At 41.4% G+C, this 15,509-nt stretch overlaps 1 protein-coding gene across 5 annotated transcripts in view; it reads left to right on the forward strand.

Moving 5' to 3' along the window:
• The first annotated feature begins 1,463 nt into the window (after positions 1 to 1,463).
• The window catches only part of Astn1 (astrotactin 1), a 307,737-nt gene continuing 293,691 nt past the window's right edge, over positions 1,464 to 15,509 (forward strand). The window contains exon 1 of one of the 5 annotated variants that reach the window (XM_032914598.1): positions 1,464 to 2,308. In XM_032914598.1, the coding sequence (XP_032770489.1) occupies positions 2,026 to 2,308 (283 nt within the window). In that variant the 5' untranslated portion in view covers positions 1,464 to 2,025. The remainder of the gene's footprint in view (positions 2,309 to 15,509) is intronic. The other 4 variants (XM_032914599.1, XM_032914597.1, XM_032914600.1 and 1 more) reach the window with 4 other exon arrangements.

The raw sequence follows: 15,509 nt of genomic DNA on the forward strand, positions 1-15,509 counted from the left end.
GCACACACTCTTCGTACATTGATCTCATCAGGCCCCGGGTTACTTCATTGGTCTTAGTTTCTTTATTTGTTAAACAAACCAATTCGCTAAGAGATAGATAATCTGATAGTTGTACTCCATTTCTCACACTCCAGAGCCACTTGTGTTTCCTGTCTTTATCCCACGGCAAATCACATTGCCTTTCCATGTGCCATGCTTTTCTCAATGCTGGAGAAGAGGGAAGGATTTCATGGACTCTATGTCCTTCAGCACTCTTAGGGGAACAGTGAAGATGGTTTGAGGGCCGTTAGTTGATGTATCCCCTTTCAGTAGTTTACGATGACAACCTGGTAATATCCACATGCATTAATTTTCAGACATGTCAGGTTTTGAAACAAAACTTATATCAATTCATCATTTCTTAAATGTGACCTTAAACATGGTTAGTTCAACTAGACTGAACTATTCAATTAGATTAATCTCGTGAAATGTGTGACTTGTAGCTTTATTTTGTAAAGGGGTCGCATTCACATTCGTCAAGAAGTCACCCCAGGTAGATTGGGACAGCAATTGTTTCAAAGTGGGGTGCTAGTTGGGAAGGTGGTGACTTCCATATCCAGAGTAGGACTAAACACAATCATTGCCTATGTTGAAGTTCAGCCAAATATCAGATCCCAGAATTCCCCAAGTGTTGCTTTTCTTATATCATCTATGGCACGCAGCATTTAAGGACAACATCAGAATGTCCTGGCTGGAACAGAACTTCTATGAACTTCGGGTAGTAGTGGTAGCAGTGTTTCTAAGAATACTTAATAGTGGGGCTAAGTATGCCCTGTTCCTTTCTTGAGAGAGTTTGGGTTGACCTTCACCACAAGCACCCGAAATATTCTCTTATTACTTCCCCATGGATTATGGCTGCCCGGAAACTTTAGTTCTCACACATACTCTACCCTGTTGTATTTCCTGTGTTTTCTAAACTTGAATGCTTACTGTTCATTTGGGCTAAGTCTGCTTTCCCTGTCAATCACCGCATCCCCATCACCTTTTAACTGCTTCTTGTGCGTAGCATTTGTGACAGAGATGAAACGAGGCGTGAGTTGCAAGCAAAAGTTCCATTTTGTTTAACAGTATGAGTTACATCGACTTCCTTTTCTGTCGTTCATCGTTTTTTTCATTGCTCTATTAATATCAATATTGCGAATATTTAACTCTTCTGCAGAATCCATACTGGATCAAAATGTATACATTTATCTCACACCCCCTTAGTCCAACAGACAAATCCAATCCAACAAAGAAGTTGGTTTTTCTTTTTTTTTTTTTTAAGAGGAAGAAGAGGGGAGAAAGAGGAGGAGGAGGACGATGAAGGAGGAGGAAGAAGATGATAAAGGAGGAGGAGGAGGAGGGAAGGGGAGGAGAAAAGAAAAGAACAAGAAGAAAAGGAGGATAAGCCACACCCACAAATCCCAAAACATTGGGTACATTTTTATCCAGAAAGACACCCCCAACCCCCAACCCCTGCTTTTGAAGATGAGCCCTTTAAGGTGTGTGCCAGTGTACGCCTTTTCCCAAGCGATTTGGATGATGCTGCGACAGGAGAAATGTTTGCATTACAAAGACGCAATTTTAAAAATGCAGAGCAGGTAGTTAATAACTAAGAGCCTGGGGGATGGAAAGGAGGAGAGAGGCAGGAGCATCCTCAGCCAGCTGGGGGCTGACCTGATTCCCTAGAATCCCCCGTTCTCTTCCTCTTTCCTCCCAACATCCTTTCTTTCCTTTTTCTCGCACCCCCCCCCCCGCCCCAACCCCCTTTCCTTTCCCCAGATAAGCAGCTCCGGGAAACAAAGAGCCGGGCTCTCCAGACCTCAGCGCTGGAACCTAGGGCTCTCTGAGAAGCATCTCATTTCGGGGACCAGGGCTCTCGAGCTCCGTGTCCCCTCCCCACCCTCCCCCCCCCTCCCCCGCCTCCCTTGCTTGCTCGCTGCTCCCTCCCTGCTGGCTGCCTCCCCCACCATCGCAGCGCTGGGAGGAAGGCGGCCAGGGCTCAAGATGGCTTTAGCCGGGCTATGCGCCCTGTTCGCCTGCTGCTGGGGGCCGGCTGCCGTGCTGGCCACAGCGGCCGGCGACGTGGATCCATCCAAGGAGCTGGAGTGCAAGCTCAAGAGCATCACCGTGTCGGCACTGCCCTTCCTGCGCGAGAACGACCTGAGCATCATGCACAGTCCCTCGGCCTCCGAACCCAAGCTTCTCTTCTCTGTGCGCAATGACTTCCCCGGAGAAATGGTCGTAGTGGACGACCTAGAGAACACGGAGCTACCCTACTTCGTGCTGGGTGAGTCCCGGGAAAGGTGGAAGAGGCCGGAGGAGGCGCTGGACAGGCGCACCCCCCCTCCCCCGGCCCGTTCGACACATCCACTTGCCGTGGCCACTTCCCCTCCCCCACACTACCTCCTGGATCCGCCCCACTCCTGGACCTTTCTTCACATACAGTTGCAGGCCAGCACTTGGGCCTCGGTGCACCTGATGTCTCCCCAAATCCAATCTGGAGACCTGACCCTTCCCTCACAGTTGCCTTGCCCCAAAGGAACAGGTTGCTAGAGTGTCTCTGAAATCTTCCTCAGCCTTGAGCTGGGAGCTTTCATTCAGGAGCACATCTGAACAGCGTCAGTTTCTAGCCCAACTCTCATAGGCCTCTCTCCCTGCTTGCCTGCCACATGCTTAGTAGCTGTTTGCTTCACATCCTTGGGCACCCATACCCACCCACAGCTACCCCCGGGCTTTAGGAAATGGAGTTCTGTGGTCATCTTGCCAGCAAGTGTATACTTCACTGCTAGGGCTGATACTCATCAGGGCTTGGAGACCCTTCCTTCCAAACAAATTTCTTATGCACCTGGAGTTTATCTTAGGAAGTTGTACCTTCATGCCTAAATCTAAGAACCTCTTTATTCGGGTGCCTCCCCCTCTCCATGACATTTTAAAGTGTCTGCTAAGGAAATGGCCCAACTGCGTGGCCCAGTTATTACTATTGCTCTCCTCTGTTTTCTAAACCACCCTAGGTAGGTATAGCTATTCCTGCACACAGACTGGCTTCTCTCTCCTTTTGTTTACATCTCTCTGATCCCTTTCTCATAATTTTCTTAGGTCTCAAAATTCCTTCAGGTCCCGAATCTTATATCCTTTTGACACTGCCCTTCTTATTTTCATTACTACACCTTGCAAAGCATCACGGGCTCTTGTGACTGAGGTAACACATTCTTCCACTTCTCCATCTGAAGCTTTATGTCTTTCCATGCTGCCTGCACTAACTAACTGTGCACTCCATTTCTTTGGAGTACAATTATGAAGTCTTACAATATGCTTCACACATTCCAATGTTGTCCAGGAGAAGGGTTAAAGGCAAATCATAACTCATATATATAATCAATCCAGGGTACTCTCACATTTACTTAATGTCCTACAAACTCAAATTCACTTTTAGGAACATGGTTCCCTACTGGCCGTGTGTAGGTTGAAACCACAGGTGAAATTAGAACCTTTCCCCCTGCTCTTTTTTTTTAAAAAGATTCATCTGTATACTGAGAGCATAAAGAGTAGGTGAGTAAACCCTCCTTTCTGAGCCACAATGGAGAAGTAATTTTAAAAATTGCCTGGTCCTATGAAAAGTTCATTTACAGTTCCTGGACTGCAACTCAGTTGAACTCAGTGAAACCAACCTACACACTTGAACAGATTATTTTATTTTATTTTATTTTTTTTGCAGGAAAAATACCAGTAACATAATGAAGACTGGGGGCTGGCTAGCAATAGGAACAGCGTGGATATGCTACTCACTACAGCATACAATTTGTTGAGTTATTCAGTGGCTATAAAGTTGTGCTGAAGTCATGCTGATGTGCAAATTCAGTCTGTTCGTCGTGCTTTGTGAGAATGAGTGTGGAGAATTATATGTTTGTGGTTCTGCATGCAGTATTTACTGTGCCTAAAGGTGGGCATACATGGATGAAAAGGGGAGGTTGGGCTAGCAGCCACTCAGAACTCCACTTCTCTTTTTGAAGAATTCCAAAGCCAGGCCTGTATAGCATGGTAGACCTATATGAGCTGGATGTCCAAAGCTTAGAGGTTCAATAATTGGTTTTCTGCGCCTCTGTATGAAGCTGCCCACTGCAGCACCCTGTTGGGGTTGCTATGGTAACCTGCTGTACTAAGGCACTTACACAGAGGCACAGACACTTTCACTTCAGGACCAGAAAGTGCATGGTTGTTCTCCAACTTCCCAGACACCTAAACACGCTCAGGACCACTGATTTGCTAGTGTCTGTCTGTCCCTTTTGGGCTGGAGTTTCAGAGGAGCAGCATCTAAGTGAGCAGAAAGGGAGAGGAGTCCAAGTTCATGGAGGACAGACAGAAGGATACTTGTTCTTAAAGTTAACTGTTGTTGTTCTGAGTGCTGCAACTGAGGAGTCACAGAGAGGGAAGTAATAATTTGTGTAGATCTTGTCTTGCACTTGTCTGGTAGTAGCAGACGAGCTTGCAGTCAGTAGTGATGGGAATTTATGAAGCTCATACTTCTTAGCTCTCTTTGGGACTATCAGGGCATAGAAGTTGACTACAACATCCCTGGCCCCAGATACTCTCTCCTCACCAGGAACACAAAGGTGCTGGTAAGAGAAGTAACCATCCCTAGCTGGGTGTTTGGATGTTGACGAGCATAAGAATGCCAAGGAAATAGATGTTCCAGTGACAAGAAAGAGCAGGTCCCATGAGTATGTGCTTGGCCGCACCTTGACCAAAATCAGGTCCTGCCACTCCTGGGGAAAAGATGAGAATAAACAACAAAACATGTGCTGACTTTCTTTTGCTTTGAGGATCAAGTCTTGTCATTTCAATGAGTTAAACACAGTCCTGTCAACCATATCAAGCAAGGATATCTAATAAGTGATCTTGCTGCCAACTTTTTAAGCCTAGCAATCCTTCCAAGTCATCTTTTCGGGATCCTTTAAAGACTTTTCACTTCTTCTCCCTACAGGGCTTTTTGTCTTTTCCCTACCCATAGGTGTCCTAGTGTATGAGCATTGCACCCATTTAACCTTTCTGTGAAGCCTTCCCTAACCCCTCCACAGACCACCATAATCTGGAACACTACTTTATGTTATTTTTACAAAGACAACCATATATATGTGTATACATATATATATGTAAATATATACACATATGCATATATATGTATATGTGTATTATGCATATATATATGAATAAAGTCAAAGGTAGATTTAACTTGGCTTTGTCTAGAAGTGATGGTATTTGAGGTCACGTGGATAGGTTAGTTAACAGGAGAGTGGTGACTATGAATACTTGAATATAGGAATGACCTGGCTATGTATGGAGATTACCCTGACTAGAGCGGAGCCTAGATATGGGAAGAGTGGGGACTTCATGTGAGTCTGGAGAGTAGGGCTCTCCACAGGTCAGGCACGAGGGCTGACTTGACCTGGAACCAGTGAGATGGACTCCAGAGGCTATCTCAGCTATCAGCCCTGTCCATTTTACATGTAAGATGTGGTAGTGTAGGAAGATTCCTTGTCTCCTGTTCTTTGAGGTGCAAGTTACAGAGTGTGGTACAAGGGTAAGGAGGTACTATAAGTTACATCTCCTTTGGCTATACATGGCTTTGAATTGTAACGTTCATATTCAGGTCCTGCCATCTCTATCCTGCCCGTCTTTCCACAAATATGAATTTTACGGTGGCAGATTTTCTTCTTTAGGGTACTCATCAGGCAACTCCCGAGTCAGATTATCTAAACCTCTGCTTTTAAGTGTGTGTTCAAGGGTCTTAAACAACTACAAAGTAACTGCAATTTCTAACTAAAAAGTATTTGAGTACAAAAGCCATATTATCCTCTTGGGAGATTTCAAACGTTTACCATACTAATATCTCAACTAAATGTCTTGGCTTTCATAGAAGCAGGCATTCCTGCTTTGGGTGCATATTTGATCTTGGAATACATTAATGTAAAGAGGGTCATCCAGATTTTCAGTGTTATTAATGAGATGCGCTATAACTACCAATCATAACTGGAGAGGGTTCTTCCGCTTCAAATCAACTCTTGAGCCTTTGCATGTATAGACCTTAATGAAGAGACAGCTTGTCCTTGAGCCTCGGTATCATGCATTACCTATCATGGATTTCATGGAAGAAAGTACACCTAAGGATAAATCAGCCTATATTGGGGTAGCATGGGCCCTCATATATGATGCTCTTGGTATCTAGAGTAGCCCAGTGTGGTGGTTAAAAGAACAGGCTATGAAGATAGATGTGGTGTCAGCCTCCAGTTTACCATCCATTCCAGCAGTGGAAAAGACTGAGGATCACTGGGGTAAACAAAGAGTTCAGGGTCCACTTGTTAATAATGGGTTGACCTGTCTGTCACTTAAACTTAGGTGACTTCATATGACATTTCGTCCTTTCTCTATGTCTTTCGCTTTAAGGTTTAATCTTTTCCAAAAGTATCCTTTTACATAAATAAATGATCCCTAGCAGTGGCAAGGATAAAGAAAACAGACTCCTCGGCTTTATACACAGAAATCCTCTGTGTGCAAATGCTTCTAGGAGAACTTTGTCCACTGAGTTTTTCCTCACACAAGCCTCAATGCAGAGGGTGAACTCCATCAAGAAACACCTAAGACGTTTGATTTGGTTGTGAATTGGGGGATTCTTATTTCCAGTCCTGTTCCTTTACTGCTTGGAGATATTCCATGGCATCTACAGGCATGAAGAGCAATCTAGCTGATGTAGACACTAGGCCAGTATTCTGAGAAGTTCCCTCTCGAAATGCGAACAGAGCATGAGGGGGATAGAAGCATGAGCCCACACAAAAATACCATGTTTAGCTCCCGGATGAAGCTTCTGACTTTCGTTATATGGTCTTGCGCTGCTTAGAATGTACCCTAAGAGTCTAGTGAGCCATCATGTAGTGAGGAACTGGCTTCAGATTTAACACGGGACAGCATTTTCTCCTTCCAGGTGGGCTTTGGACTCACAGTAAGCAAGTGAAGCACTTCACTATCCCTAGCTTCTTTTCACACGTCTCTCCATCTCCCATTGAAAGGGGAACTTTAAGATGTATTTCCTTTATTTCTCTTGCTTCTCCATATAGTGAACTATTTAGATCAGCAGCGAACACGTTTATGTGGAATTGCAGCCTCATCTGAGGCATGGTGGGATGAATGACAGCAATCTTAAGTTGGAGGTTTCCGCACTTGAACAACACAGAGAAGCAGATCGCACTAATTTATACTATTGAGAGGGTTATTATTTACTGTTTCTCTATGGAAATGTAGTTTTTTTTTTACATCAAAGGAGGTTTGAATGCAGGAGTGATGAATTTTTATGATGCTTCAAGTGTTCTTCAAGATCTGCTGACATAGCTTAAATTCAAGACATTGGCGCTTATGAAAGAAAAATAAATACGAGCTTAATTTCTTTATTCCTCTTTGGAGGGAAGATTGAGATCTTGTTTTATAGAGAGAAGACATATACATGCATATGCATACATACATATGTATATGTGTGAACACACACATATTCCCTCCCTTGCTTCCTTCCCCTTACAATTTTTTCTTTTATTCTTCCCTTCCTCCCCTCCTTATGAATATGATTAAAATTAAATGGCTAGGAGTTTCTCAGATAAATGTCAGTTTATGAGGACAGAACTCAGTACATTTTCAGCAGAGACATACCAAATCTTCATTCCTTCACTTTTATACCACGTTCAGATAGATGCCCACAGACTATATACAGCAAGTTAACCATCCAGGATGTTGGCCTATGACAGTTTCTAATGAATTGCATGACATCTATCACCATATTACTTTTATTACAAGTATGATGTCATTTAAAAATTTTATGAGAAAATCAAAACATCTCCATGAGGATTCTTTCCACAGAACACTTCATAACAATTAGACTATTGCTCCAGGAAATCTGGATTGATATACCACAACTTTTGTAAAAGCGGGGTTGAAAGTGTGACCACTCAAAGACCAAGCAGTTTCACTTCTAGCTACATATTGCACCACAGAGAAAGTCTGTAGTTTATAACAGGAGTATTTGCAGCAATGTTGTTGGTAATAGCAAAACCTGCAAGCGCCGATAGTTGAAGACAGGACGTAAATATATGTTCATACACTCATGATATGTCATCATGTATTATGGAGTCATCTTACGTGAGGACAGGTACAGAATGGTCAAAATTTATGCAAAGGAAGGATACAAAACAAAATGAGCAGAATCATCACGAATAAAAGGTCTTAGTGAGAAAGGGAGGAATAAAAGGAATTTTGAAGATGGATTTTTTTTTTTTAGGTCTTTATTTTTGAAAGACATGCTTCATTAGTTAGAACATAGATACATGACCGCTCAGGCTCTCCTCCTGTTAAACTTTTATATTAGTCAGATGTTCTTTTCATAGCTGATGAATCAGCTTTTGGCTTTCTGCTTAGGGTCCTGAGTACGATGCTGCATTCCGTTACTTGTCCTGTTTCCTTAGGCTTCCCTTGCCAATGACAGATTCTCAGACTTGTTCTTAATGACATTGTCGGTTTGAAGAGTATTGGTCAGTCATTCGTAGAAGGTTCTTCCATTGGGATTCCTCTGATCTTTCCCCAGTAGTTAGAAGAGATGTGAGGTTTGAGGAAGAAGGAATATTCTATCATTTTTTATATGATATCAGCATGGCTGATCACAGGTGCTGTTGATCTTGACCACCTAGTGAGGCTGTGCTGTGAGGTCTCCTCTATAGAGGTTCACTTTTCTTCCCATTTTGAACTCAACTCCGGCACAATACATTGCCCACAGACCACACTAAAGTACTTATTTTATAGACTTAGTGTCTGCATTATTCAGAATCATCCTATATGGGAGAATTGTATTTCCTGTTTGTTTGTTCATTTATTTATTTACTTATTCATGCACTCATTCATAACAAGTGGACTCATAAATACTTATTTTATATACTAGGAAATATTCATTTTGTATTTGGGGTTTTAATTCAATATCATTCTATTGGTTTTATTGCACAAGTTGCTTGTTCTAGCTTAGCCTAATGGGTACTCTGTCAGTAGGCTCCTGTGTAGTTCACATGCCTCTATTAGTGTGGTTTTATGTTTTGAACACTGCTTACTTTTAGTCAACGTAAGTTCTTCTAGGTTTATCTCAGATATTCCCCACATGCACCTGAAATAGTTCTCTCAGGGACCCTGATTCCTTTTTGGAAAATATTACAAAACAAAATATAGGCACGAAGAATTATTTTGTGTACTAACTAGGTACATCGTTTCTACCTTGTCATCTGGCACAACAAAGGGACAAACCGTGTTTAATAACTCGTACACACATGAATGCAGAGAGCACTTCTATAGGTGGCACATGTAGGCATATCAAGTTAAGCCTCAGTTCATACCGACAACTCTAACTCCATTCTACCCTTCATGAGTCAGTCTACGGTTTCTCTCCTGACTATCTGCCACACTGAGAACCCTGGTTCTGATCATCTGCCATCCCGTTATTTAAATTTCCAATTCCAGGTTGCAGTTTGTAGCCGGTATTAGAATTGCTTGCCCGCACCCTGCGGGAAATGGCTAGCAGTGAGCGTACAGTTTTCAGTACTCTTTCTTTTGCTTCAGTTTTAAACATCACTCGTTCCCAAAGTTGCTTGAGTCAGCACGTACCCCTCACTGCCTTTCCTGAGACTATTCAGACACCTACGGCAGAGTTAATGATTTTGTCACACTCTGCAGCCTATTTTAGGGTCCTTGAACCTCCTAAGTGATTTATTTTACGTTTTTCTTTTCTTTTCTTTTTTTTTTTCGGAGCTGGGGACCGAACCCAGGGCCTTGAGCTTGCTAGGCAAGCGCTCTACCACTGAGCTAAATCCCCAACCCCAAGTGATTTATTTTAATTCCCTGGCAATCGAGTTGGCTCTTGGCACTGTCAAGTTACATGTAAATGCTCATGCCTCTCATTTTTCTTGCGTGATAATATATCCATGGTTATGCCATTATAAAGTAGTCGGACCATCCTACAAAATACCCTAGTCTTCCTTCTCCTCGTTACTTCCTTAACCTCAGACTCTGGGCAGAACTGAAATGTGTCTCTGAAGTTGAATCCAGGTGTATTTTTCTTCAGCGTCTTTCTTTGTCTCATAATTTTTCTTCACATGTTCAGGAACTTATCTTGACTCCTGGAAGTATTGATACGTTTAATGCACACATTTATTATCTTGGCAGGATTCTTGCTCTGATTCTGTGTGCTTAGAGCAGGACCAACAGTGAACTGGGTAATAGCGATCACTTCCCAGTTTTTCAGTTTGTCTGCAACAGCTTCCTTCTTGTAGATTTGTACCTGGACAAGTTCATTTTTGCTAGAAGTCCTAGTGAACATACACTGAGTGTCTCCTTTTTTTAAAAGAATGTCTTCAGTTTGTCAAAGAAGTTGTTTTTGCTGAAGGCTGCATGTAAGTTTTGTATGCTTACTTTTTGTTGTGTTTATTTGTGTGTATTTTTTGCGATCGCAATGTAGAGCTTTATGCTAAAAATATTCCCCAACTCACAGCTTAGTTTTATCTCGAGTCTATGTAAGCCCTTCTCCTTCCAAGGCTTTATTAATTTATCTGGGCATCTATTTTATTTTATTTTTGTTCCTAATTTCTACTTCCTTTGCCTCATAAAAATGTTTAGTGTGTGCATGTGTGTGCACATGTGTGTGGTAGCGCAGATGCTCCATGTAACATTAAACTTGTGGGGGTTCTCAGGACAATTTATGCGAGTCTTTTCTTTCCTACTACTGTGTGGATTACAGGGGTTGAATTTATCAACTCGGGGCTGTCTGCAAGCACCTCTGCCTGCCAAGTCACTTTGTTGTCCCACAACTATATTTACATTTTTATGTGTCTATGCATTTATTTAGAGAATGAGACTCATTTAGTGTGGGATGGCCTTGAACTTCTGATCCTCCTGTACTGCCTACAGTGCTAGGACAACAGGTGTGCTTGACATTCCTCTCTTTCTTACTCAGAACTACATTTATGAAGACTTAATCGTGTTATGATACATGATTATAGACCACTGTTATCTAACAATAATGTTACTGTCTTACATGTGTCTTATCTGATATGGTACTTTCTAATAACACATGCCTCTTCAGCTCTTCAGGTGTAGCTAGTGCAATGACTAAATTTTAATTTTTAACCTTAGTTAACTCTCAAGTAAGCTCAGGTGTATAGAGCACTCAGATGTAAATATCCTAGCACATCTAGCAGCGCATTCAAGGAACACTGGCACCATAGTTCAAAGGAATCCAATTGCTGTAGAACACCCTATTGTGAAAATTGACCCTATTTTACCAGCTCCTTGGATGGCTGACACACAGGTTGCTTCTTACTTCCTACCACTGGATACAATGTGATTATTATCATTGTGCACGTTTCCTTTGGTACTTTGGGGGGAAATTCATATATCATATGCCAGGAGGAGAATTTCTAATCATAAAGATGATGAATACATAGCGAGATTGTCAGTTGGCACTTGAATGGGTAAACCAGACTGGATGCCCATCAGCAGTATATGAAGGTCTCTACAGCCCACACTTTATAGGTGTCAGTGCACGACTGTGTAGTATTTGTCAGTCCATGGGTTAACATCCCACTGCTAGTCAGTTTTGTATGTTACAAGTGCTCAGATACTTGGTAGGTTATCCTTTTTCTATAATGTTAATAATAAGCATTTTACATGGAGTGTTTTTTTCCCTTGTTTATGTTCGTTTTGTTTGTTTCTGTGGTGATCCCATATCACCTGGGCTGGCCTTTACTTCCTACGTTCTGAATTGAAAACTGTGTGTCACCATGGAAGATCTTGTCTGTTCATTTAGCTGCCAGGTTTGGGAAAGATTTGAAATTCATAAAATTAAAGCGTTAATTATTTTTTTTTTTAGATTCTACACCTTTTAGAAGTTTGGCTGAGAATATTTTCTACATGTTAAGATTATAAACTGATTCATAAGTTTTCTTTTAAATCCTAGTGTTTATCCTTTACATGTAAATATGTAATAGATCTTGAGCTTGTTCTGCTATGTGATATGGCATACTTCCTTGTCCAGATATGCTGTATGATGTTATACATTAGCTGTCTCTGTAGTTGCCCAGATGTCTGTACCATTCATTAAATGGCCACAGGTTTCCCTTTGACTTGAGACATCACCTTTAATACATATCCATTCAATAATTTTTAGATCTGACTTTGAAATAAGGTTAAGTTGAATAAAAGTTAGCATATTAAAGAAGAATTGATCTTTTCCTTCACAAAGAATATTTTTATAATTAAATGTTTTTCAGAATTTATAGAACTAATGATATGAATGTTGTCTGTGTTGGTTTGTATTTGCTTGGCCCAGGGAGTGTGGCACTATTAGGAGATGTGGCCTTGTTGGAGTAGGTGTGGCCTTGTTGGGGTAGGTGTGTCACTGTGGGAGTGGGCTTTAAGATCCTTACCCTAGATGCCTAGAAGCCAGCATTCTCCTGTTTGCCCTTGGAATAAGATGTAGAACTCTCAGCTCCTCCTACACCATGCCTGCCTGGATGCTGCCATGCTCCCTCCTTGATGATAAATAGACTGAAACTATGAACCTGTAAGCCAGCCTTAATCAAAAGTTGTCCTTTATAAGAGTTGCATTGGTTATGGTGTCTCTTCACAGCAGTAAAACCCTAATGAATACATTGTCCCTGGATTTATTTGAAAAATAAATTATATACATAGATTTCCTCAATTTGAACTGCTTTTACATTTGTGAAACAGTCTTCACCTGGTAATAATTAATTGTTCTTTGAATATGAAATTGGATTTTGTTTAATAATATGTTGTAAAGAGTACTTTGCATCACTATTTCTAAGCGAGGCTATTCTTAGGTTTTGTGGCTGTGTAACCTTTGTCAGAATTTAGTATCAATTTTACATTGGCTCCATAAAAGTAATTGCTTCTTTTTTCTAGAACAATTTAAACAGCATTGAAATGATCTATGATGTCTAAATCATTACCTGGAGATGGGATGATTATAATGACCAAGTTGTGAATTAGTGACTTTGTTAGTGAGATAATGAACATAAGTGGAAGGTAACAGTCAAAGGATGCTGGGATGTGTGAGCAGGTCATAGCACTTCTAGGTTTGGGTTAGAAATAATGAGCTATAGCTTAAGGAACAAGTAATAGAAAGGGTAAATCAAAAAATAGGTCAAAGGATGTAAATAAATACTTAAGTAATATTTTGGTGCCATCTCTAAAAATGTCAACACATAGTTGAAGGGACATGAGATTAAGCGTGTACATCCTAGCAGTACCTATTGAAATCTGTTTTTAACTCTTTGTAGACTGCAGGAATAATTGACACACGATCTAGCTTCCCTGAGACTCTATTTGCTCTGCAATCTATGCACAGGCATCTAGTGGTACCCTGCAAGTCTGCACACTGTGGTCCTGACTGAGGCTTTGGGTCCCCCCGCTTTTCCCTGGAGAGCTGCTTTTTCTCTACATATAAACTCTCAGACTCATTCTTTGTTTTCTCTTCCTCACTCTTTTTCTGTCTCCCCCTTTTTGTCCTTTCTATTTCCTGGGTAACTAATGTGGTGAATCTTGATTTTTAAATTGCCCTAGTCATTAAGCTTGAGAACTAGGACCTAATCAATGGTTTACTTCTTTGATGGGCTCAGATTTTACGTGGATTATTGGGTGATGACGGAACTGTTAAAGTGTGCTTTAGTTGGAAGAAGTTGATTGGTATAGGAGCATGCCTTTCAGAGCTATATTTTGACCATTATTCTTTATTATTTCTTTCTCTTTGCTTTCTGGTCCACATGAAGTGAAGAGCTTTTCATCCACCATACCTTTTCTCTGGGATGTTTTTGCTTTGCCATAGTCCTAAAACAATGGAGTGATCACATACTAAAACCTCTGAAATTGTGACTGAAATAAGTCCCATTTCCACTTATTTCTCTCAAATACTTGTCACAGGACCAAAAGTGTGACTAGCACAGTGGCTCCTGTATTCTAGCACTACAAAGGGGCATAATCTGATGGAGTGTCATGCCCACGGGACACTGCGCTCTGAGGCATTTCCCATGTCTATGGGATAGATGGCTACTGTCTTTGCCATGCCACTGCAGATTCTATTGCGTGACTTCTCAGCATTAGAGCCATGTATGGGCTCCAAAGTAAAGCTAACTGAATATAAACACACATGTAAATGTAAAACCTAGATATGGAGATACTCCTTAAGTAAGATTTTTAAATGGGCATCGTAAACGTGAAAAAACCCACAAAAACAAAAACAAACAAACAAACAAACAAAAAACCAGGCTGTCTAAAAGCAACTAAATGGAGAAAGGCTTATGTCTTCCTCGAGTGACAATCCTAGGGTCGGTCAGTGGTGAAGCTTGGCAGAATTCCTTGCTTTATTCAAGGAGGCCTAAGATCCTTCTATCCCATTCCTCTGCTCTCCTTAAAGCCAGTGTCATTCTGTGTGGCAAAGCAGCCAACAGGGATGCAAGAACTTACTGGAAGGGGAAGGGCCGATGCTCAGAATAAGAAGAAGTTTTTTAATTTAAGGAAAGGAGGAAATGCCACACACATCCTTTACACTGCCGTATCATACCTGGAAATGCAATGCTAGCTAGGTGGTCACATACTAGATTTAATTTAAGAAGATGAAAGGTAAGAATACACACACACACACACACACACACAACATACACACATACACACACACACACACACACACACACACACACACACACACACTACATATAAGGACACTTTCAAAATAAGCATCCCTTTGCTTATGGGACTCCTCTATCCTTGCAGAACAACATTTGCTTTGGGAAGTTTATCTCTTCAGTTCTGTCACTCTCTCCTTTCCTTCCTGTCCCATTTATTTGTGTCCCAGCTACTCAGCAGTGATTGTGTTTGGCACTGGCCCTGTTTTTCTTTCAATCTGTCTCCTGCCTTTATACAAGCCTATTAACTGTGTTGACCCAGGTTAACAAGTGTTCCCTGAAAGGACAGGTGGTAAATATTTTCAATCTTTAGCCACTTGGTCTCTATAACTACTCAATAGATGGTTATAGTGAGAAGGCGCCCACAGATACCAGGTAAATATAATAGGTGAATGTATCACTGTAGCTATGTTCTGTTAAATTTTTATTTAGAGAAACCAGCAAGTGACCTGCACATTATAGCTGACCAGCCTTTCATGTAGACAGTAATCTAATATCCTGCTTTATAATTACTTGGACACCCCCCCCTACATGCACACACACAATTCCACCTTCAAAATTGCATTTTGTGCACATGTGACTGTGGTCACACTCTGCTGATTCCCTAAATGTGTCTACCTCTGATATTGTCCCTTCCTGTCACAGTTTCTATTTCCAGCTTCCCTCATGCTCTCTTCCATTCTGCCCCTCATTTGGTTCTTGGGAATTCTTCAGTTC

This window comes from Rattus rattus, chromosome 10 (assembly GCF_011064425.1).
Source record: "Rattus rattus isolate New Zealand chromosome 10, Rrattus_CSIRO_v1, whole genome shotgun sequence".
Lineage (NCBI taxonomy): Eukaryota > Metazoa > Chordata > Mammalia > Rodentia > Muridae > Rattus > Rattus rattus.